At 42.4% G+C, this 22,110-nt stretch overlaps 3 protein-coding genes and 1 pseudogene across 5 annotated transcripts in view; 2 read left to right on the top strand and 2 right to left on the bottom strand.

The window, feature by feature from the left end:
• Positions 1 to 1,505, bottom strand: part of LOC112267264 (ephexin-1) — a 30,693-nt gene extending 29,188 nt beyond the window's left edge. Inside the window, exon 1 of the mRNA XM_024445511.2 lies at positions 613 to 1,505. The gene's annotated coding sequence lies outside the window, so the exon portion shown is untranslated. The remainder of the gene's footprint in view (positions 1 to 612) is intronic.
• Positions 1,506 to 2,154: 649 nt separating this feature from the next.
• On the top strand, positions 2,155 to 13,081 carry LOC112267265 (lysophosphatidic acid receptor 6). 3 transcript variants are annotated; one of them, XM_024445514.2, is made up of 3 exons: positions 2,155 to 2,341; positions 10,990 to 11,085; positions 11,852 to 13,081. In XM_024445514.2, exon 3 carries the CDS (start codon positions 11,856 to 11,858, stop codon positions 12,957 to 12,959), a length of 1,104 nt encoding a protein of 367 aa, XP_024301282.1. In that variant the 5' UTR covers positions 2,155 to 2,341; positions 10,990 to 11,085; positions 11,852 to 11,855; the 3' UTR covers positions 12,960 to 13,081. The 3 variants fall into 3 exon arrangements, with proteins under 3 accessions (XP_024301282.1, XP_024301281.1, XP_024301283.1); XM_024445513.1 differs by lacking the exon at positions 2,155 to 2,341 and adding an exon at positions 6,071 to 6,460; XM_024445515.1 differs by lacking the exons at positions 2,155 to 2,341; positions 10,990 to 11,085 and adding an exon at positions 6,071 to 6,460.
• A 563-nt stretch (positions 13,082 to 13,644) lies between these two features.
• Positions 13,645 to 14,719, top strand: LOC112267455 (annotated as a pseudogene).
• Positions 14,720 to 15,996: 1,277 nt separating this feature from the next.
• On the bottom strand, positions 15,997 to 21,860 carry LOC112267266 (integral membrane protein 2C). The gene is made up of 6 exons (XM_024445516.2): positions 21,636 to 21,860; positions 19,688 to 19,834; positions 18,053 to 18,241; positions 17,830 to 17,940; positions 17,339 to 17,486; positions 15,997 to 17,222 (listed from the first exon to the last, which is right to left on the bottom strand). The coding sequence occupies exons 1-6, from the start codon at positions 21,729 to 21,731 to the stop codon at positions 17,131 to 17,133; spliced, it is 783 nt and encodes a 260-aa protein (XP_024301284.1). The 5' UTR covers positions 21,732 to 21,860; the 3' UTR covers positions 15,997 to 17,130.
• Positions 21,861 to 22,110: the final 250 nt, after the last annotated feature.

Raw genomic sequence — 22,110 nt, 5'->3', positions numbered from 1 at the left:
GGGGGCAGGAGTGTTGTTAGTTACTCAAACAGCCATGGAGCCAATCAGAGTCAGCCCCCTCTCTCTCCCTAAGCTGTAATGATTCTGTGTATGACTCGCCCTCTTTTTCTCTCCCTCCCTCCCTCCCTCCCTCTCACCCTCTGTGTACCGCCTTGCACTGCAGTGGTATTCAAACTTTTGCAGCAGGGACCCCATTTCTTCCACCATAATTTCTGGGGACACCATTTTTTTCTCATGACCCCACCTCACTCCAAATATAATGACACAACCTTAAAATAGTTACATTTCTATTTTTACATCAACAAATATCCTTTAATTAATTACATTTTCATCTCTTATCAAAATGAAAAGAAATCAAAAAAGACATTTACTCAACATGTTTTTTTCTAATAATCTTTCTCAAAAACATTTGTATATCGTCCCATACAACAATCTCTTCTCTTAATTTTTAATTTGCAGACCCCACTGCAGACCCCGACTTTGAATAACACTGCTGTACTGTCTGTGTGGGGCCCGCTGAAAGATATTCCAGAGCCCGGCCTGGCCTCACCTGCATGCCATCTCTCTCTGCTTTGCTCTTCTGTGCTCTGGAGAACCAGAAAAGCCACTTACCTGTGCCAGGGAATTCAGCCTCATGGCGATCACTGATCACTCCTTTAGTACTCCTTTTCTTTATATCCCTCCTCTCAAGATCTTCAGTGTGTTCCCCAGTGGTGTATACCTTGTATTCTCCTGTATAGGGGTTAGTCACACCTCAGAGAACACACTAAAAGCCAGTACACCTGCCAGTTCTCCTGTAGGTCCTCCAGTGTGGTACAGAACTGTGTGTTCAGATGATATGTAGCCTGTTGTCCTGCTTGTCTGTGGTGGATGATGGTCTCTGTAAACCTGCGCCCCGCTGCCTGATCAGTACAGTTCATGCAGCAGCAGGAGAGAGAATTCCAGGGCTCCTTTATGCAGAGAATGGTTAAGTGAGGCCTCGTTGTATGAGCAGAGTGTTCGCCTCGCACCATCAAACCCCTTCCCTCTAATCAGACCAGATGGAGAGGGTCTGGGGGTCAAACACATTTACACAACATCCAAAAGATAATCGAGGAAGGCTGCCAGAGTAACAACACAAGCTCTCTGAAGCTGCATGTCTTATACAGAACTGTTTCTGTCTTGATCATCCAACTACAATAGTTATTGTGTCACTGGGAAAGATTCTCATATCTAATAATATATTAGAGGCGCAATAAGGCACACAGATCTTCTTGACGTCTCAATAACAACAGAAACAATCTCACGTCACACTGACAAAATAACAATGCAGATTGAGCAAGGCACCACACTTTTCCAGACTCACCCTACTGACTCCTCTCCTCAGACGGGCGTGTTTGTGTGATTCACACAGCTTTGTTGACTGGATCTACCCAACCAATCAGATAGATCTCTATTACAGTAATGTTTCAATATAGAGAACGTGTATAGGGAGGAGAGGTACAGTAGAAAGAAAAGAGAGAAGTGAAAGTGTAAAGGATTTCTCAAATCAGTAATCAAAATAGGAATGTTTACTTATAGTGACTGTATCAGTACTCTTATTCTCCCTTTGTCAACAGTATATTGAACAGGTTGGTTTCTGAACACACACACACAGAGAGAGAGAGAGAGAGAGAGAGAGAGAGAGAGAGATGATGGGTTTCGGGGCGGAATGCGTTTTGTCCACTGAGAATTTTCCTTGAGCTCAAGTCAGACATCTGAGGTATGCAATATGTCCCTCCCTGAGGATGCAGTATTGTGTAACCTGGTTGGACATATTTCTGCTCTCACTCTCTAAGCCCTGTCTTTCTAGTTCACAGGTTAAGAGTGCCGTTTGTAAACTCCAACCACAATGTGGTTATCTGAGTCGAGCGATGGATTTAATCTGCCTGCTCAAGGCATTGTTAAAATTCCACACCTGAAGCCTGTTGATAATAATATGACACCTACTGGTTAACTATTAACTTATGCTCCAGGATAGAACATGTCTACAAAGTGCTTTTACGGACTCAGTCATAATATATATCAACTCCTCTGGCTAAAGTGTCGTATCAGCTTTTTGTATAGGTGAGAAGTGGGGAGGAAGAGGAGAGAGAGAGAGAGAGAGAGAGAGAGAGAGAGAGAGAGAGAGAGCGAGAGATGCTTGCTAGTGTTTCACCTCACAAGGGACTGAAATAATTAAACTCAGTCAAAGCTGTAAGGGAGAGTGGGCTTAGTTGAGCCATTTTTACATTCAGAATCACTCCATCAAGGGAAATGTAGTATTCTTTCTAACAAACATAGCTTGTCCAAAGCAAGTGGTCTAGTGGCACAACGGGAAAGGGTAAGTTAAGCCGCCTACACATTTCTGTACTGAATTAAATATTTCCACTACCTTTTTAAAACCATGTCTTCTTTATTTCCAAAACACAATTCAACACAATCGCAATCCTCTAATTTTAAGCAAATTTTAACACAGATTTAACACCTCACACACTTTATACGTAACATTTGTTTTTCTTCTGATTTACTAATCTATCCACTAGAGGGAAACCTCTCCCCAACAGACACATCTGTTAAATAATCTTATTGTGCAAAACAGTTTTTTACAATCATTAAAGATTAAAGTCACAATTTCCATATGCTATTGACTAACCAAAAAGCATTACTATTGGTTAAATTTGGGCCTGGATTCAATCCGGTCAAGCGTTAACCAGCATAGCTGATGTTTTGTCTTAATCATGGTGGTATCCACATGAATGTAGAAGTGTTTAGAAACATATACTATTCTTATTTACAGTAAAAGTGACTCCAAATTTACGCAATACATTATTTACCGTTATTTTCTACTGGGCACAAAATAATCTGAAACACAAAAAACAGCAAACGCATCCAACAAGTTTGTAATGTCACAAGCTTAACATAATCATTGCTTGCTAGGAATATGGGACCAAATACTAAACTTTTGGTCCCAATACTTTTGGTTCCCTAAAATGGGGGGACTATGTACAAAAAGTGGTGTAATTTCTAAACAGTTCACCTGATATGGATGAAAATACCCTCAAATGTCAGTCTGCACTTGAACCTCATAGTCATTGTATCATTTCAAATCCAAAAGGCTGGAGTACAGAGCCAAAACAACAAAACATGTGTCACTGTCCCAATACTTTTGAAGCTCATTATAATTGATTAGGATCCCCATTAGCTATTGAACATGCAGCAGCTACTCTTCCTGGGTTCCACATAAAATGTACAAACACATGACTGAGTAAGGACCAGTTACGGACAAGAACATCATAAGATAATATTACATGACATTAAAAGATTAATAAAATAAAAATAGAGTAATATATTGGCAAACCCCTGGTGATAATTAGTTAATTAAATATAATTAAGCCTAATTTACTGGTTACCTTCCACCTGCATCCATTGCTCCTGTAACAGGAGGCAGGTGGATCATGTTATTAATGTCACAGTCTTGGCAGCCTGTGTGGAAATGTGATACAAGGAGTGTTAACTCCTTGGTTATGTACAGTAGCTAATCAAACAAAATGTTTGGTTAATCGTGTTAAGTTCAAGTATCACCGCAGGTGACAAAAACTCAGTAGGTCTCTCAATCGCTGTCTGTGTTGTACATGGTCTTGAAATATAACCTTAGGCTTACACCTTGTTTCATTAATTTGACAAATGTGTTACCACATTCAGTATATTGTATCTATTGCACAATGCACACATACAGTGCATTAGGAAAGTATTCAGACCCCTTCACTTTTTCCACATTTTGTTACGTTACAGCCTTATACTAAAATGTATAAAAATGATTTTATTTCCTCATCAATCTACACAAAATACACCTTAATGACAAAGCAAAAAACAGGTTTTTAGACATTTTTGAAAATAAATAAATAAAATACTAAAAATACCTTATTTACATAAGTATTCAGACCCTTTGCTATGAGACTTGAAATTGAGCTCAGGCCCATCCAGTTTCAATTGATCCTCCTTGAGATGTTTCTACAACTTGATTGGACCACCTGTGGTAAATTTAATTGATTCGGACATGATATGGAAAGGCACACACCTGACTATTTAATTTTAAAAAATGTTTTACTTTCATTTAATTAGGCAAGTCAGTGAAGAATACATTCTTATTTACAATGATGGCCTACCCTGGTCAAACCTGGACGACGCTGTGCCAATTGTGCGCCACCCTATGGGACTCCCAACCATGGCAGGATGTGATACAGCCTGGACTATAACGGTCCCACAGTTCACAGTGCGTGTCAGAGCAAAAACCAAGCCATGAGGTTAAAGGAATTGTCCGTAGAGCTCAGAGACATGATTGTGTCAAGGCACAGATCTGGGGAAGGGTATCAAAAAATGTCTGCAGCATTGAAGCACAGTGGCCTCCATCATTATTAAATGGAAGAAGTTTGGAGCCAACAAGACTCTTCTTGGTGGTTCCAAACTGAGCAATCAGGGGAGAAGGGCCTTGGTCAGGGAGGTGACCAAGAACCCAATGGTCACTCTGACAGAGCTCCAGAGTTACTCTGTGGAGATGGGAGAACCTTCCAGAAGGACAACCATCTCTGCAGCACTCCAGCAATCAGGCCTTTATGGTAGAGTGGCCATTGCTCATCACCTGGCCAAAAGCATCCCTACAGTGAAGGATGGTGGTGGCAGTGTCATACTGTGAGGATGTTTTTCAGCGGCAGGGACCGGGAGACTAGTCAGGATCGAGGGAAAGATGAACGGTGTAAAGTACAGAGAGATCCTTGATGAAAACCAGCTCCAGAGCGCTCAGGACCTGACTGGGGCGAATGTTTACCTTCCAACAGGACAATGACCCTAAGCACACAGCCAAGACAACGCAGGAGTAGCTTCGGTGCAAGTCTCTGAATGACCTTGAGTGGCCCAGCCAGAGCCCGGACTTGAACCCGTTCGAACATCTCTGGTGAGACCTGAATGTAGGTGTGCAGAGACACTCCCCATCCAACCTGACAGATCTAGAGAGGATCTGCAGAGAAGAATGGGAGAAACGCCCCAAACACAGGTGTGCCAAGCTTGTTGTGACATACCCAAGATGACTCAAGGCTGTAATCGCTGCCAAAGGTGCTTTAACAAATTACTGAGTAAAGGGTCTGAATACCTATGTAAGTGTGATATTTTTTTTTTTTTTATATACATATGCCCAAAATTTCTAACAACCTGATTTTTCTTTGTTATTATATGTTATTGGGTGTAGGTTGATTTGGGGGAAAAAACGATTTAATCCATTTTAGAATAAGCCTGTAAAGTAACAAAATGTGGAAAAAGTGAAGGGGTATGAATACTTTCCGAATGCACTGTACACTAGGCTGAGAGGAAATGTGACATGAGACATGTAGAGTAGGCCTTAATTGCTTTTCTAGACCAAATATGGATTACTGATCTGTAGAGGATTCATTAAAAAGGATGGGGGGCCCAGGCAATGATGACTAGTTTGACAATGACTGGAAGATCACTCATTCAAAGTATGAAAAGTGAAGATGGAAAAGAAATGAGGATGTGGCTGTGGTGGTGATGTACTGTACTCTATGCCATAACAACATTTTTCTCTGGCCTACATTATCAGACAGACTTCACAGTCAAAAGTCTACTTGTACTTTCAGGCAAGAACAAGGGGGCAGTTTCCAGAGAGCTAGATTTCACCACTAGTAATGATATTTCAAACACACACACACACACATGAATTTGAATTGGCTCCTGACAGAGTACTCAAAATGTCCCCTTACTGGGGACCGTCTAGTGCAACTTTATACGAAACAGCGACATTATATTTCACTGTTTCAGACTATTTTCCAGACAGTCACCCACTCGTATGTGAATGTGTGCATGAGCAATGACAGTTGATGGAATCATGATTAAAAAGATTTACAATTGAATATACAGCTTGGTTCTTTCTAGAAAAGACGAAATGAAAACCTCAAACCTGCGTGGGAAACGTATATATGTCAAAGGGGAAACGCCTTCTGTTAACCTACATATCTAACAAAGGCAGTGAAAAGTTTTACATACAAAACAAAACTGAGCGTGATTAACCACGTCTGTAGCCTAAGCAGAAGTGGTGGGTATGTATGTGTGCAATACACACAACAAGTGAAGAGTGTCTTCTTTTAGCTACTGTATGTGTATATCTGATTATATTAGTTTCATTTGAAATACACGGCTTCGTTTAACCTAGTCAATGCAAACTAGTCAATCAAAGCGGTACTAGCCTAGAGCAGATTGCAGGTCCAGTGTGGTTTGTGTAGTGCTCTTTGGAAAACAGCGTGCACAACGGGTTTCACTATCAATCAGAGGAATACATATTGGCACGACATAGGCTATTTACTGTAGGTTAAAGTCTGTTTTACCAAACAAGGACTCAAAGCCACGAGGTTCAGCTCCAGTTGAGAGGAGACAATTATCCCAAGCGATTTCGGTGAGTGTTTTTTTAAAGTAGCCTACTGTAATGGTTTTGGACTGGAGTTTTGCACCCAGTTCTTCACTGTGCATGCCTTAGTTAACCTAATTTTATCTTTACAATCACCTGAGGTTTCTGCCATGCTGTTGTGAGATACAGTGCCATATAATCGTAAATCATCTAAACAAATTCATATGTCATGATCCCTACAACAATGGAAACACATTTTAAACTCATGCACATTCTACAAAGGGGAAAAAAATCACACTGTTCAGACCTATACAGTCATTGGTTCAGACATCATGTTAAATTTAAACCTGCGACATTCAAATTAGTTTTTAAAAAACGTATGTATATCAACAATGGATTTGAACTCATTATTACTTTAATATACAGTAAATGTTCATCTTAGTAGGATGCAAACAAACAATGTATTTGATCATTTTCTTATGGTGTTGAATAAACAGTCATAGCAGACCATCACCCATTAAAGGATAATTCCACCTAAAAACGATCTTTTGGTATTTGTTTCATTCGCCCATTGTTGACATAGTCCCAAAATATTTAGCTTGTCAGCACTCAAGTTTTCAAGGTATGTAGCTCTAAATCACCCTTGTATGATGCATTTTGCAACAGTTTTTTTATTTTTTATTTTTTAACCAGGCAAGTCAATTAAGAACACATTCTTATTTACAATGTTGGCCTACCCCAGCCAAACCCTAACCCGGATGACGTTGGGCCAATTGTGCGCCGCCCTATGGGACTCCTAATCACGGCCGGTTGTGGAATCAAGCCAGTATCTGTAGTGACGTCTCTTGCACTGAGATGCAGTGCCTTAGACCGCTGCGCCATTCGGAAGCACCATATGATGCTGCGTTTTACATCATATGATGCAAAATACATCATCAGGGATGATTTCTGTGTTTTGAAAGTTACACAACCTTTTGGGACTATGTCAACAATGGACTTATAAAACGAACACCAAAATATTGTTTTTGCGTGGAGTTTTCCTTTAACCTCTTGGTGGGCAAGTATTTCCTTGTTTCCATGTCAACAGTGGACATACAGTTGAAGTCGGAAGTTTACATATACCTTAGCCAAATACATTTAAACTCAGTTTTTCACACTTCCAGACATTTAATCCCAGTAAAAATTCCCTGTTTTAGGTCAGTTAGGATCACCACTTTATTTTAAGAATGTGAAATGTCAGAATAATAGTATAGAGAATGATATATTTCAGCTTTTATTTATTTCATCACATTCCCAGTGGGTCAGAAGTTACCATACACTCAATTAGTATTTGGTAGCATTGCCTTTAAATTGTTTAACCTCAGTCAAACGTTTTGGGTAGCCTTCCACAAGCTTCCCACAATACGTTGGGTGAATTTTGGCCCATTCCTCCTGACAGAGCTGGTGTAACTGAGTCAGGTTTGTAGACCTCCTTGCTTGCACACACTTTTTCAGTTCTTCCCACAAATTGTCTCTAGGATTGAGGCCAAGGCTTTGTGATGGCCACTCCAATATCTTGACTTTGTTGTCCTTAAACCATTTTGCCACAACTTTGGAAGTATGCTTGGGGTCATTGTCCATTTGGAAGACCCATTTGCGACCAAGCTTTAAACTTCCTGACTGATGTCTTGAGATGTTGCTTCAATATATCCATATAATTTTCCTCCTCATGATGCCATCTATTTTGTGAAGCGCACCAGTCCCTCCTGCAGCAAAGCACCCTCACAACATGATGCTGCCACCCCCGTGCTTCACGGTTGGGATGGTGTTCCTCAGCTTGCAAGCTTGCACTTTTCCCTCCGAATTTAACAATGGTCATTATGGGCAAACAGTTCTATTTTTGTTTGATCAGACCAAAGCACATTTGTCCAATAAGTACAATCTTCGTCCCCATGTGCAGTTACAAACCGTAGTCTGACTTTTTTTATGGCGGTTTTGGAGCAGTGGCTTCTTCCTTGCTGAGCGGCCTTTCAGGTTATGTTGATATCGGACTCATTTTATATATCATTCTCTATTCTCTATATGTAGATACATTTGTACCTGTTTCCTCCAACATCTTCACAAGGTCCTTTGCTGTTGTTCTGGGATTGATTTGCACTTTTCGCACCTAAGTACATTCATCTCTAGGAGACAGAATGTGTCTCCTTCCTGAGTGGTATGACGACTGCGTGGTCCCATGGTGTTTATACTTGCATACTATTGTTTGTACAGATGAACGTGGTACCTTCAGGCGTTTGGAAATTGCTCCCAAGAATGAACCAGACTTGTGGAGGTCTACAATTGTTTTTCTTGGCTGATTTCTTTTGATTTTCCCATGATGTCAAGAAAAGAGGCACTGAGTTTGATGGTAGGCCTTGAAATACATCCACAGGTACACCTCCAATTGACTCAAATGATGTCAATTAGCCTATCGGAAGCTTCTAAAGCCATGACATAATTTCTGGAATTACCCAAGCTGTCTAAAGGCACAGTCAATTTAGTGTATGTAAACTTCTGACCCACTGGAATTGTGATACAGTGAATTATAAGTGAAATAATCTGTCTGTAAACAATTGTTGGAGAAATTACTTGTGTCAGGCGCAAGGTAGATGTCCTAACTGACTTGCCAAAACTATAGTTTGTTATTAACAAGAATTTTGTGGAGTGGTTGAAAAACAAGTTTTAATGAGTCCAACCTAAGTGTGTGTAAACTTCCAACTTCAAAATTATTTATATTTATAACCCATGGACAGTAGATCCCTGTTAGCGCTCACTGTGATGCTATTAATTGTAATCTTCCGACTTCAACTGTAGTTGTAAAATGGTACTAAACTTACACTGACATATTTATATGCATAGATAGGACAGTGGTAGGCTATAACCTAATGTGACATCCCACTGGGCAAAAACGGGTTGAATCAATGTTATTTCCACAATAATTCAACACGGAAATTCTATGTGATAAAGTTAAATCAACGTGGAAAACTGTTTAGATATGAAAAAAAGTCATCAACATAAGGGAATTTCATTTTTTTCACCCAACTTTTAACTTAATTTGACTGACATGATGAAATGTTTTGTTGATTTCAAGTTGAATTCACGTTAGTTGACAACTCAACCAAATGTAAATCAAAACTAGATGTTGAACTGATGTCTGTGCCCAGTGTCTGTGGGATGATAGTCATAGACATAAGCAGTACAACACCCCTTGATTTAGACAGGAGCAAAGAGGAGCTTCAAACTAAGACATGGTTCCCAACAGGCCTACCAAATGAATGATAGAAGTATACAAAATTGCTTTAATTTGACATATAACGATTTTGATGAGCAATGGTACAGTGCTGATCATTGATTGGGAAGTATTTAATGTACAAAACCACAAATAGCTTGATTACAATGAGTTGCTACAGGCAAATAGAGAGATAGGCCAAGTCTTACTGATAGTCTATATAAAAGTGGTTCACTGCACACAGTTTAAGATGAATGCCACACTGATTTCACTGTAAATCTAATTAACTACCAATACCAGTTGAACATGTGATAAATGTCTGACAAGTCATACTGCAAAAGGGTAAAATATTGGCCTATCCCACTAAATTACAAGCTAATGTATCAGGCTATGGGAAGTAGTTTTCTAACATTTTAAACACAACTCTGTTCCGATAACACAAAGGACAGCGGCTGGTGTTGCCGTTTTATAAATAGGCCCTCTTTACTTTCACACTAGTTCCCATCAACCCCTTAAACATGACAATCAAACACAGACACAGCACGTGGCCAGAGAGGAAGAGTCGAAGCGAGAGGGTTTACTCATCCCAAAATCTGTCAACAAAAATAAGACCACAAAGTAAGGAATGGAAGTCCATGAGAGAGTGTAAAATTTGGTCAACAAAACATTTTTTATTTTATTTTTTATTTCACCTTTATTTAACCAGGTAGGCTAGTTGAGAACAAGTTCTCATTTGCAACTGCGACCTGGCCAAGATAAAGCATAGCAGTGTGAACAGACAACACAGAGTTACACATGGAGTAAACAATTAACAAGTCAATAACACAGTAGAAAAAAAAAGAGAGAGTCTATATACATTGTGTGCAAAAGGCATGAGGAGGTAGGCAAATAATTACAATTTTGCAGATTAACACTGGAGTGATAAATGATCAGATGGTCATGTACAGGTAGAGATATTGGTGTGCAAAAGAGCAGAAAAGTAAATAAATAAAAACAGTATGGGGATGAGGTAGGTAAAAATGGGTGGGCTATTTACCGATAGACTATGTACAGCTGCAGCGATCGGTTAGCTGCTCAGCTAGCAGATGTTTGAAGTTGGTGAGGGAGATAAAAGTCTCCAACTTCAGCGATTTTTGCAATTCGTTCATTTAGTTGCTAATTTGCTATGTGAGGCTTATTTGATTGAAAATACGTTTCGTAATGGTTCGTTTGTTACAAATGCACTGATATAGGGGGACTGATGTGGCATTTTATCAACTTTGAAAGAAATTACTTTATATCTGAGTTTTGCCTGTTGTTCTCACACGTATCTCCCCCTTTCATTGGATAGAATGGTCCCACCTGATCTTGCTGCCTCATGCCAGCCTTTCATCTTTGAGGCCATCTTGACAATATAATAATCCATCTTTGACTTGGCCCAAACGAGGTAAGATCTCAATTTCAAACTCCTAACATCCTCTCTCCTCATCTCCTTTTCAAAATTCATTGGATGAGATAACCAGATGTCTCGCTCCTCTGACCTTCTCCTCCAATGGGTTTTAAAGAGAGAGGACAGAGGACACATGGAGTGTGCGTTTTGAGATCATCCCAGAATCTCAGATAAGATGCCTTTCCAAGAATGCCAATTCCTTTCCCATTTTATAGGGTTACAGAGGAATTGAGTACTGCCACTTAGTAATGGACCTCTAAAAAGCTCCAACCTGGTACACTAAGATGAAATTAGTTACCGTCGCCTAGTAGGTAGTAACACTATGCCTAGTCTATGAGATGGCAGTTGTGATCCAAATGATTAGTTGGTTCATTATTTTCCAATGCACTTGAGCTTTACTACAGGAAAAGTACTACTATCCCCTCAAGTTAACATAACATGTAGCATACAGTCAAATTTCAGTGAGGCTTAAAGGGATAGTTCAGGATTTTGGCAATGAGGCTCTTTATCTACTTCCCCAGAGTCAGATGAACTCGTGGATACCATTTTATGTCTCTGTGTTCAGTTAGAAGTAAGTTGCTAATTAGCTAATTAACAGCTAGCATGCGGTTCCTGAAGACTGCCAAAATCCCGAGCTATCCCTATAAATCTCTTTACTCTTGCACAGTGACCATCCTGATTGATGCCTCTAGTATTGGTTAAAAATGATTGAGTCATAAGTGAAATGACATTCATGTGTATGTATTTCCCTCTCTGTTTGCAGTAAAATGGTACTGTGTGACAGCAAAGTGTGCTATATACAGTGGATTGTCTATGTCCCCACGTTCATGGTGGGTCTTCCCCTCAACCTGGCCGCTCTATGGCTCCTCCTCTTCAGGATGCGTCGATGGACTGAGTCCACGGTGTACCTCAGCAGTCTGATCATCAACGACAGCCTTCTCATCTTCTCTCTGCCCTTCAAGATGTACGCCTACGAACACAACTGGGGCCTGAGCATGGGATTCTGCACCTTCCTGGAGAGCCTGGTGTTCGTCAACATCTATGGGAGCATCATACTGATCGTGTGCATCTCTGGCGACCGCTATGTTTATTTGCGATTTCCAATCAATGGCAAGCATCTGCACTCGCCACGGAAGGCTGCCCTGGTATGCCTGGCCGTGTGGGTGATGGTATTCGCTTTCACCACACCCGTCTATGAGCTCCACAACAAAAACAACAACGACACCAGAATGCACAAAGGCAACGAAACCAAGTGTTTCCAGAAGTTCTCCAGCGAAACCTGGAAGAAGAAATGGATCATCATCGCCATAGAGACAGTGTTCTCAATCAGCACGGTTGCCATGGTGTTCTTCTCGGTGCGCGTGATGCAGATCCTGAGTGGCATGCGGCGACTGAACCCGCTGGACGATAAGCTGAGGAACAACAAGTCTGTGAAAATCGTCCTGAGCAACTTGGTGGCCTTCCTGCTGTGCTTCATCCCCTACCACGTGGCCGCAGTCGTCTACTTCCTGGCCAAGAACCGCACAGAGGACCCGAACGTCATCAACCCCCTCAGAGACTTCGTCCATATCAGCATGTGTCTGGGCAGCATCAACTGTCTGACGGACGGGGTCTGCTACTACTTCATCCTGAAGGAGAACCTGCTGACTGCCAGCAAGGAGAGGAGGAGGATGTCCACGAGAGGAAACGCAGTGGCGAGGCTCAGGGAAATCAACCAGCATCCAATGGACAACATCAAGGTCAAGGAACCTGGAGAGATAGGATCAGACACCCAGGTCAATGGAGATCAATTGGACTTGCTAGATAGATGTGGCTTATCCCCTCTTGGTGCCTGCAGAGTGGAGAGCAGGGTGGAGACATTTCCCCTGTAGATGGATGGCTATCACCTCTATCTGGGAAATGGAAAACTCAGATCCCCACAGCAGACAGAGGAGACGAGTTGCTCAAAGATTGAATGAATGGCCAGCACTTGGAATAAATGTTTTTAAATCAATCATCCAGCCTTCCATTGTATTCTCACTCATCACACGTGGCCTTTGGTCCTAGTCTTACCTCTTACCTTTAGGAGGCTGAGATTCAAAGAGGTTCCACAGAATATCTCAGAGGGCATATCTAACACTAACTGATTTGATCAACAAAAGGCATGGGATTTACAACCCTGAGTCTTGTAATTTATTCATACTGAATAGAAGCTTCTACATAATTATACACTGTTCAGATATGGACTGTTTAGATGCAATCCACCCACTCTCAATCTAGACAGTATAAAATGGTATTTACATTTTTTTGACAGTTGCTCTTGATCAAAACGTTTGTTTATAACTATTCACTACGAATGACTCACTTTTCGTAAAAAAATGATCAGACTATCTGTATAGGTCAGAGATCAGAGATTCTTCATGTTGATAGTTTGTTACTCAGACATGATTCATGTTGTCAAGAGTCTTCAACCTTATCGGCAGAGAGGATGGGAGGACCTTCCTGAGAAGAAAAAAAATAACCCTCACTTCCTGGTTCAACACTTTCATTCCAGAAGTTAAGAACAGCTCAACCTCTATGCAGACTGCTCTGACAGGAAGTGGCAACCAGAATATTGAGTGAGTGGTTTGGGAGTGGTTTCTGTCTCTTTTCAAATTACACGCACAGACACCATGAACAACAACAATGATAGTTTAGGAGCACTCTCCTCTGAGGGGAGTTATTATGTGACAGCCTCTGCCATTGCGTGGTGGTGCTGGGCCTGCCGCTCAATGCCGTGTCACTGTGGCCTCTGCTCTGCCGCCATGGCTTCAAATCCTCCAGCGCTGTCTCCATGAGCCACCTGGCTCTGTCCGACCTGCTGCTGGTCCTGTCCCTGCCCACCCGGGTCTACTTCTACGTCACGGGCACCTGGCCCCTGGGCATCCAGGCCTGTACAGCCACCACCATGCTGTTCCACAACATCCGCTCCATCGCCGTCTTCATCACCTTCATTGGCCTGGACCGGCTGTGGTCCACCTTCTGAGGTCCTGCAACCTCCGCACCACCACCAATGCCTGGAAGGCCTGCGTCTTCATCTGGGTCCTGATAGTGGCAGTCATCATTCCAGAGAGCCTCTACCAGATCAGTCAGATTAAGAGCTGTGATGCCACTAACGTCTGTGATGCCGCCAGGGTCAATAAGATGAACGTCATGCTGATCTTCACCATCAACCTTCTGATGTTTGTCTTCTTCCTGCCCTCCATCGTCGTGACGCTCAACATCAGGCAGGCTATCATGCCCATGTTCTGTCTGGCCAGCGTCAACTGTTGTCTAGATCCACTGTTGTAGTACTTCTCTTTAGATGCTTTCTAGAAGAAGAGGGTTCTGACATGGAGGTTTCTCATGCCAGATCACATGAAAGTAGATGAAGGGTGAGAACACAGTGAGTGTGAAACCACTACCAGTGGAGATAGTTTGAGGTAACAGCATCAAAATGTGTCCCTAAATATGACACAATTTATAGTTAAATATAGAATGATATTTTGTCAAATGACATGTTATATATATTTTTTTGTGGTAACAGTTCATCTCTTCTTCTGCAAGATTAATTGAGCTCATCTGTACTTTTAAGATGTGCCAATACAATTGTTTTATAGAATAAACATTTTACCTCTTATCTTCGTGATTTTGATGGTTAATAAGACTGAAGTCATTGACATTTACTGTATATAGGTTTTGTACAGCGACCACACTGTCATTTCCCCCGAAAGTAATAATAATTACTAAGGCTTTCATTCACATGCGGAGCCGGGTGCCCAACAGTTCCCTTTGTTGATTGGTTCGACCATCAGATAGTCATGTGACTTTGTTGATAATTCATGAAGTTTCCGGCTGAGGAGCCAGGCATGCAGCAGCAGCCATCCACCAGCTCTGTGGCTCAGAGCCCTGCCATATGGAGGGACATCTGTGCACAGGCTATATGGCAGACAGACAGGACATAAAAAGTCACTATGGAGTCTAGTATAGGAAAGCCAGTGTAAAGGTGCCATTCAAATAAATTCATCCAATGAGTCATTGTCTTCCGACAGGTGGCGCCACTCCTATGCGACACTTAACGTTGTGAAAAACAAAGTTGCTTTTCCACTATGCCCAAACCAGGTCAGTGTATGGGATTGTTTACACTTTCCCTTACTAAAAGACAGCTCCGAGCACACCACAACTCTCCACTTTAAGTAACCTAGATTCACACTCTCACCCACTAACACTTAAGAATATGATCCGTTACCTCTAGAGTCGAGACACTGAAACAAGGCTGGTGACACACGCACAGAGCCAAAGAGAATCTGGACAGCGAAATGTTCCATGAAGGCCCGCAACAAATCAAATGTTGTGTCACATACACCAAATACAACAGTGAAATGCTTACTTACAAGCCCTTAACCAACAATGCAGTTTTAAAATAAAAAAAAAACAAGAAATGAAAGTAACAAATAATTAAACAGCAGCAGTAAAATAACAATAGCGAGGCTATATACACAGGGTACTGGTACACAGTCAATGTGCAGTAGAGATAAAGTGACTATATGCATAGTAGTAACAGAGAGTAGCAGCAGCGTTAAAAGGGGGGGGCAATGAAAATAGTCTGGGTAGCCATTTGATTAGATGTTCTGGAGTCTTATGGCTTGTGGTGGTAGAAGCTGTTAAGAAGCCTCTTGGACCTAGACTTGGCACTCCGGTACCACTTGCCATGCGGTGGCAGAGAGGACAGTCTATGATTAGCGTGGCTGGAGTCTGACAATTTTTAGGGCCTTCCTCTGACACCGCCTGGTATAGAGATGCTGGATGGTAGGAAAATTAGTCCCAGTGATGTACTGGGTCGTACGCAGTATCCTCCGTAGTGCCTTGTGGTAACAGTTATTTAGAAAGAACAAGGGATAGAAGCCCCTGGGTGTTTTAACTACTTTATTCACAAAGAAGACTTCACCAGCAGACAAAATATACAGACCTGTCTAAGGTATATATTAGCATATGATATAATAAACTCCCTCACAGCAATCATTACTTTAGTCCAGTCTCTGACTCTGAACCAAGGCTTTAAACGTGCTCTTAGAAAAGATTCTAACAGTGCGGTTTATCCTTAGAGAAACACACATGCAGGGTGAAAAATAAATGACAGAATTCTACTAGAATGACTCACAAAAGCATTGATAAAGAGTGCAAATGAAAGGGGAGAAGCTCGACCTCCCCTGAAATATAAACAATAAGAGGTGATGAGGGGCATCAATAAGGAGGGAGAAACATTCTGACACGTTCACAGGGAGAAGGGCAGCTTGGCTAGAAATAATCTGGTATAATATTACATAACTACATTAAGTGTCATGTACATGATTCTATACTTTTGAGGCCTTTACATACAGGTGCAAACACACACAAAGACTAATAATGGCCAGTTTGTCTACTTCACTTTGTAGGGATACTGGTTCTTAAACTCACATTCATGTTTTCCTTTACTTTGATAGGGTGACTGAGCTAAAGAAGAAGAAATACAAAAGAGAAGCATGAGGTGTGCTGGGGGGGTTGTGACAGACAAACAGTGCAACAGAGAGCAAGAGAAAGCTGAGAGCGATGCGACAACATTAGGTCAGGCGGTGGCTGACAGTAGCAGGATTTCACGCGCAGTAATTTCAAGAGCAGGGAAATCAAGTAGTCGCCATGACAACACTTGGAAACTGTTGTCTTCCCTGACAACCAAGGCCATCAAAGTTCTCTTAAGTGGAAAAACCTCCCCATCATAATTGGCTTAGTGGTTCTGCTACATGAAACTATTTTCATCCAAGGTAAATTACAGAGAAAAACATTATTATTGCAGCCAGGAAACAAGGAAAACCTCACTACTGACAATTCCTAAAATAAACAGTGTGTTTATAAAGAAGAGAGTTAGACATATGGAAAAAAATAAAACCATAGTTAAAGTGCAACTGAAAGGTCATTCTAAGTATCTACACAGGGATGCGCTACAGTGGCTGGAGAGGTGGCTGTGCCTTAGGGTGTCGTGCCAGAAGGTCAAGCTGAGGTAACAGTTTACGCTCCATCACAGATGACCGTCTCAACCACAAACGTGTTCTCAAAGTGGCGGATGCGATGGCAGTTCGCCACTTCACGTTTGTTGATGCCTACAGGTCAGACAGTGAAAGACTTTTATTAGACAAGAGAATAGGTAGACCATTCAGACCCTGAATGACCCACACAACCTTATACGAATCTCTGAACCCCCCCCTTCCCGACTCACGTCTGCGGGCGCGGCGTTTCAGGCGGTATGTGTCCTTGCCGTTACACAGGCGGTAGATGAAGGGCCCCAGCTGGCGCATGTTGTGAACCCTCCCTGTCACAAACATCTCCTCCTGGATAATGTAGGTCTGGGGCAGGTATGTCCCCTTCTAAACACAGAGGGGGGGTGGACAGGATTAGAGTTCAGAGAGAATGAGAGAGACTATTTGCACATCATTAGAACACTGTACATAGCCATAATGACATGTCAAATGCCTCCACTCCTTTGAAACGTTTGAGTAATGTTTACTGTTCATTTCACTTTAGTTTATTATCCATTGCACTTGCGTTGACAATGTAAACATGTTTCCCATGCCATTAAACCCCCTTCAATTGAGAGAGACAGAAAGACAGAGGCAGAGAGAGAGACGGGGACAAAGAGGGAATAATAAGCTGTGGAAAATGGGAGATGGCATCTCAAACAGAAAGTGAGAGAGACAGGCTTTATGTTACCTTAACATTGACCAGCAGTTCCCAGAGGTTCCGTGGGGGCATAACGATGGTGGTGTTGAGCTCGATGACATAGCATTTGTCCAGAGCGATGTCATGGTAGGCAGTCAGTCCCTGGTGACAGACAGAAACTAAACTAAATAAAACTATGCATGTCAAAAACCTGGCCGATTGACTCTACATCAGGTGTGTGGGTACGTGCGTGGATGTGCCTAGTCCTCCTCACCCTGTGAAAGTCGTGGATGATGTCAGCAGGGTCGCTTCCTCCAAAGTGGGGCACAGGCACGCTGATCTGCTCATAGTTGTCTTCCAGGTAGATGCCCACGTTCTCCTCCAGCTCCTGTCTGCCTCTCAGAGGGGCGTATACAGAGTCCTCATAACGAACCCTGCAGTGGAACAGACTCTCCTCTGGGATCTAGGTCAAGGCACAGGGGAACCGTTAGCAAGGCTATCACAAACTATCATCCTCATTGTCACAGTCACTGCTATTATTGAACGGTTCATGATCTCAGACTGGGAAAGAAGGACCAATGTCTGATAAACAACTGACCTCAAAATCTACGTTATACACCACCAGAGACAGTTAAACCAGGATGCACATTTAGAAATTCAACATCAGAAGACCCACTACATGTGAAGTATGTGGACACCTGCTCGATCAACAACTCATTCCAAAATCATTCATATGGAGTTTGTCTCCCTTTGCTGTTATAACAGCCTCCACTCTTCTGGGAAGGCTTTACAATAGATGTTGGAACATTGCTGCAGGGACTTGCTTCCATTCAGCCACAAGAGCATTAGTGAGGTTGGGCACTGATGTTGGGCGATTAGGCCTGGCTCACAGTCGGTGTTCCAATTCATCCCAAAAGTGTTTGATGGGGTTGAGGTCAGGGCTCTGTGCAGGCCAATCAAGTTCTTCCTCACCGATCTCGACAAACCATTTCTGTATGGACTTCGCTTTGTGCACAGGGGCATTGTCATGCTGAAACAGGAAAAGGCCTTCCCCAAAATGTTGCCACAAAGTTGAGAGCACAGAATCCTCTGGAATGTCATCGTACTGTATGCTGTCGCGTTAAGATTTCCCTTCACTGGAACTAAGGGGCCTAGCCCGAACTATGAAAAACAGCCCCAGACCATTATTCCTCCTCCAACAAACTTTACAGTTGGCACAATGCAGTCGGGAAGGAAGCGTTCTCCTGGCATCTGCCAAACCCAGATTTGTCTGTCGGACTTTCCACCGCTACAGAGTCCAATGGCTGTGAGCTTTACGCCACCCAACGCATGGCATTGTGCATGGTGATCTTAGGCTTGTCTGCGGCTGCTCGGTCAAGGAAACCCATTTCATGAAGCTCCTGACGAACAGTTATTGTCCTGATGTTCCAGAGGCAGTTTGTAACTCGGTAGTGAGTGTTGCAGCCGAGGACGGACAATTTTTACATGCTATGCGCTCTAGCGGTCCGTTCTGTGAGCTTGTGTGGCCTACCACTTTGTGGCTGAGCCGCTGTTGCCCCTAGACGTTTCCACTTCACAATTACAGCACATACAGTTGACCAGGGCAGCTCTGGCAGGGCAGAAATTTGACGAATTGACTTGTTGGAAAGGTGGCATCCTCTGACGATGCCACGTTCAAAGTCCTTGAGCTCTTCAGTAAGGCCATTCTACTGCCAATGTTGGTCTATGAAGATTGCATTGCTGTGTGCTCCATTTGATACACCTGTCAGCAACAGGGTGGCTGAAATAACCAAATCTACTATTTTGACGGGGTGTCCACATACTTTTGTATATATAGTGTAGGACCATAGAGGACAGAGCGATATCAGAGTATTGTCTCATGCTGTCACTGGATGTAGGTTCTAGGTACCTGGGGTATGAAGTAGTAGCGGTAGACATAGATGGAGGCCAACACCAGACCAGACATGAAGACCACCAGGCCAAAGGTCAGGCAGCATAGGCCATTCAGAGGAGATCTCCCTGAGCGCAGAGGCAGAACCAGCTCCTCCTCATCCTCCTGACAGGGAGAGACACAGGGCCACATACATAAACACAGGCTAGTGTCCTGTCCAGGCAGTGTACTTCTACAGCAGGCTGCCTCACTCTACAGAAGAAGCTCAGACAAAGCTTACTGGTAAGGCTTTGGTACTTGGTGAAAAGCTAGTGTTTCACAGATATTCTATGGAGGCACATCAGAACAGGGCAGACTAAGTCAGGTGGGGTTAAGAGTGCATTATGTTCCTGTTCTTAGATAGAATAAATCTGCATGTTTTAGCAGTGGAACAGCAACGTGGGAGGCAGAGATGGATAACAGAGTGGCTAGTAACATGGCACTTCTAAAGACAGAGAGTAACACCACCCCCAGTCTCTCACGCCATCTGCCTCTGTCACACGCTCAACCTGTTTGTTGGCAGGGTGGCACGGGTTGGCAATAGGCACACGATTGTAGCCTACACCACTCACGTAACCATTTATGATAATAAACATAACATGTGATGAATGTGAGAGGAAATCCTTTCTACCGTATATGTGCATCTACGTGGGTGGATAGGTGGGTGTACAGGTACATTTATCCTGGAGGATGAGCTCTGTGCATAGGAGACAACAAAGCAAGCTATTCTTAGCTGGTACTTGAAAATCTCCTGACACGGCTATTGCCTATGTATGAAAACAGCTCACAGACTATCAAAGCAAACATCTTAGTGTTATGACAACCTGTGGTGAAGGATAAACTAGGAAATAAGATGCACAAGGATGAAGGGATAGACTAGGCATCATTTTCACTGTGTGTGTTTTCCCCACAGAGACTTTTACCAGTGTTCTTCCCTGCTGATTGAGATAGGAGGGCCTTAGATTGACTGAAAATGTGACAATAGTCTGTCTACATTTCCAACAAACACTATTATAGAAGGTAACTGCCAATAGGTCACTGCCAATTTACCCTTGAGATAAAAACAGGCACACATACAGCCTAATTGGTGAAGATGCATATTTCAAACCTTTGATCAAATACTTGTCTCAGGCTTTCGTTGTAGTTCATTACTGAATGCAGGGGGCTGACTGAAAGAAACGCATATTTTATTATTTTATTGGATTTGAAACAGCAGAATGCTGAGAAGCCAAGCTTTCCTTGAATGACTGCATCACAAGTTGAGGACTGTAGCCTACTGCTGGCACAGTGATGCTACTTATTAAATATGAACTTGCATGGCCAGCAGTAACCTCCATCTGCCATTTTGTCTGCTGCCTATGTTTGGTAAACATGTTTTTATTGTGATCCAGTCACATTTCCCAAGAGATACAATAATTATTCATAACCCACAGCCAACATCATAGGTCTATGTTTAAATAACAATTTGATCCTTCTTGGTTTAGGTTCTTACAGCTAAGAATTTAACTCCAATATTGACAACATTAGAGTTAAATTCTCAGAGCCTAACGTTGGCCTAAATAATTGATGTCAATAAAGCTAATTCGGTCTAAGAACATCCACTTAACTATGTTCGATAGTAATGTTAGCAGTTCCCCTTTATCCGTAGACTATTTGGCAAAATGTCCACTAAAAGCTCGTTAGCCGCAGAGCATCGTTTTATTTCCTTATACATGACAATGGCTGCTCTGCTGTCAAATAACGTTAAAATGCTCCTGTTACGTCGATGATTGTACTGGTAAAATGCCCTGCAGACGCTTGACAGCCCACCTCGCGTAACGTCATTATTGCTGGAGGTAGCGCTAGCTAGCTATGTTTTATCGAAGGGCACAGCACACAAAGCGATATATGTTGCCAACCACAACAGAGAAATGCAGCACTAATTTACCATTGGATGGGTTATGAGAATGTCGGTCTTGTCGCCATCATTCTGCTCTTTCTCGGCTTTCTGTCCCGCGACGGACTGGAAAGTGATCTTCACCATGGCTGTCCCTGTCAAAGACTGGTCGGGTGGGTTTCGATTCTCTCTAGCTACAGTAGCTAGATCCCCTTTCGTATGCGAGCCTCTTCTGTTGTTACTGATACAATATAGCTGGTGGTATCAATCTACCGGAAGTTTGACTTTTAAGCCCACTTAAAGGCACAGGCACTGGAATGAGTTACGTCTACGTGATGATGAGTAGTGTGTGAAGAGTACTGTCCGTGAAAAAAATAGAGAAAGGGGGAACTGATAATTAGGCGGTATCATTAGCACATTCTGTTTATAAAAAGAAAAGGCTACAATAGCCAAGTATCCATGGCTAAATAACGCACACGTCGTCAACATCCAGGATAGGGTATATACCGTAAATTGAGTGCTTGTG

Source organism: Oncorhynchus tshawytscha, linkage group LG14 (assembly GCF_018296145.1).
Source record: "Oncorhynchus tshawytscha isolate Ot180627B linkage group LG14, Otsh_v2.0, whole genome shotgun sequence".
Classification (NCBI taxonomy): domain Eukaryota; kingdom Metazoa; phylum Chordata; class Actinopteri; order Salmoniformes; family Salmonidae; genus Oncorhynchus; species Oncorhynchus tshawytscha.
Note: the sequence above shows the minus strand (reverse complement) of the source record. Positions and strands in the feature narration are given on the sequence as shown.

What these genes read in the sequence shown, in the direction of transcription:
- LOC112267265 (XM_024445514.2), top strand. Translation starts at nt 11,856, where the DNA reads ATGGTACTGTGTGACAGCAAAGTGTGCTATATACAGTGGATTGTCTAT.
- LOC112267266 (XM_024445516.2), bottom strand. Translation starts at nt 21,731, where the DNA reads ATGGTGAAGATCACTTTCCAGTCCGTCGCGGGACAGAAAGCCGAGAAA. An exon ending in TTCTCATAACCCATCCAATG is followed by an intron (nt 19,835 to 21,635) that starts GTAAATTAGTGC and finishes TCTCCCTGTCAG; the next exon opens with GAGGATGAGGAGGAGCTGGT. An exon ending in TCATCCACGACTTTCACAGG is followed by an intron (nt 17,941 to 18,052) that starts GTGAGGAGGACT and finishes GTCTGTCACCAG; the next exon opens with GGACTGACTGCCTACCATGA.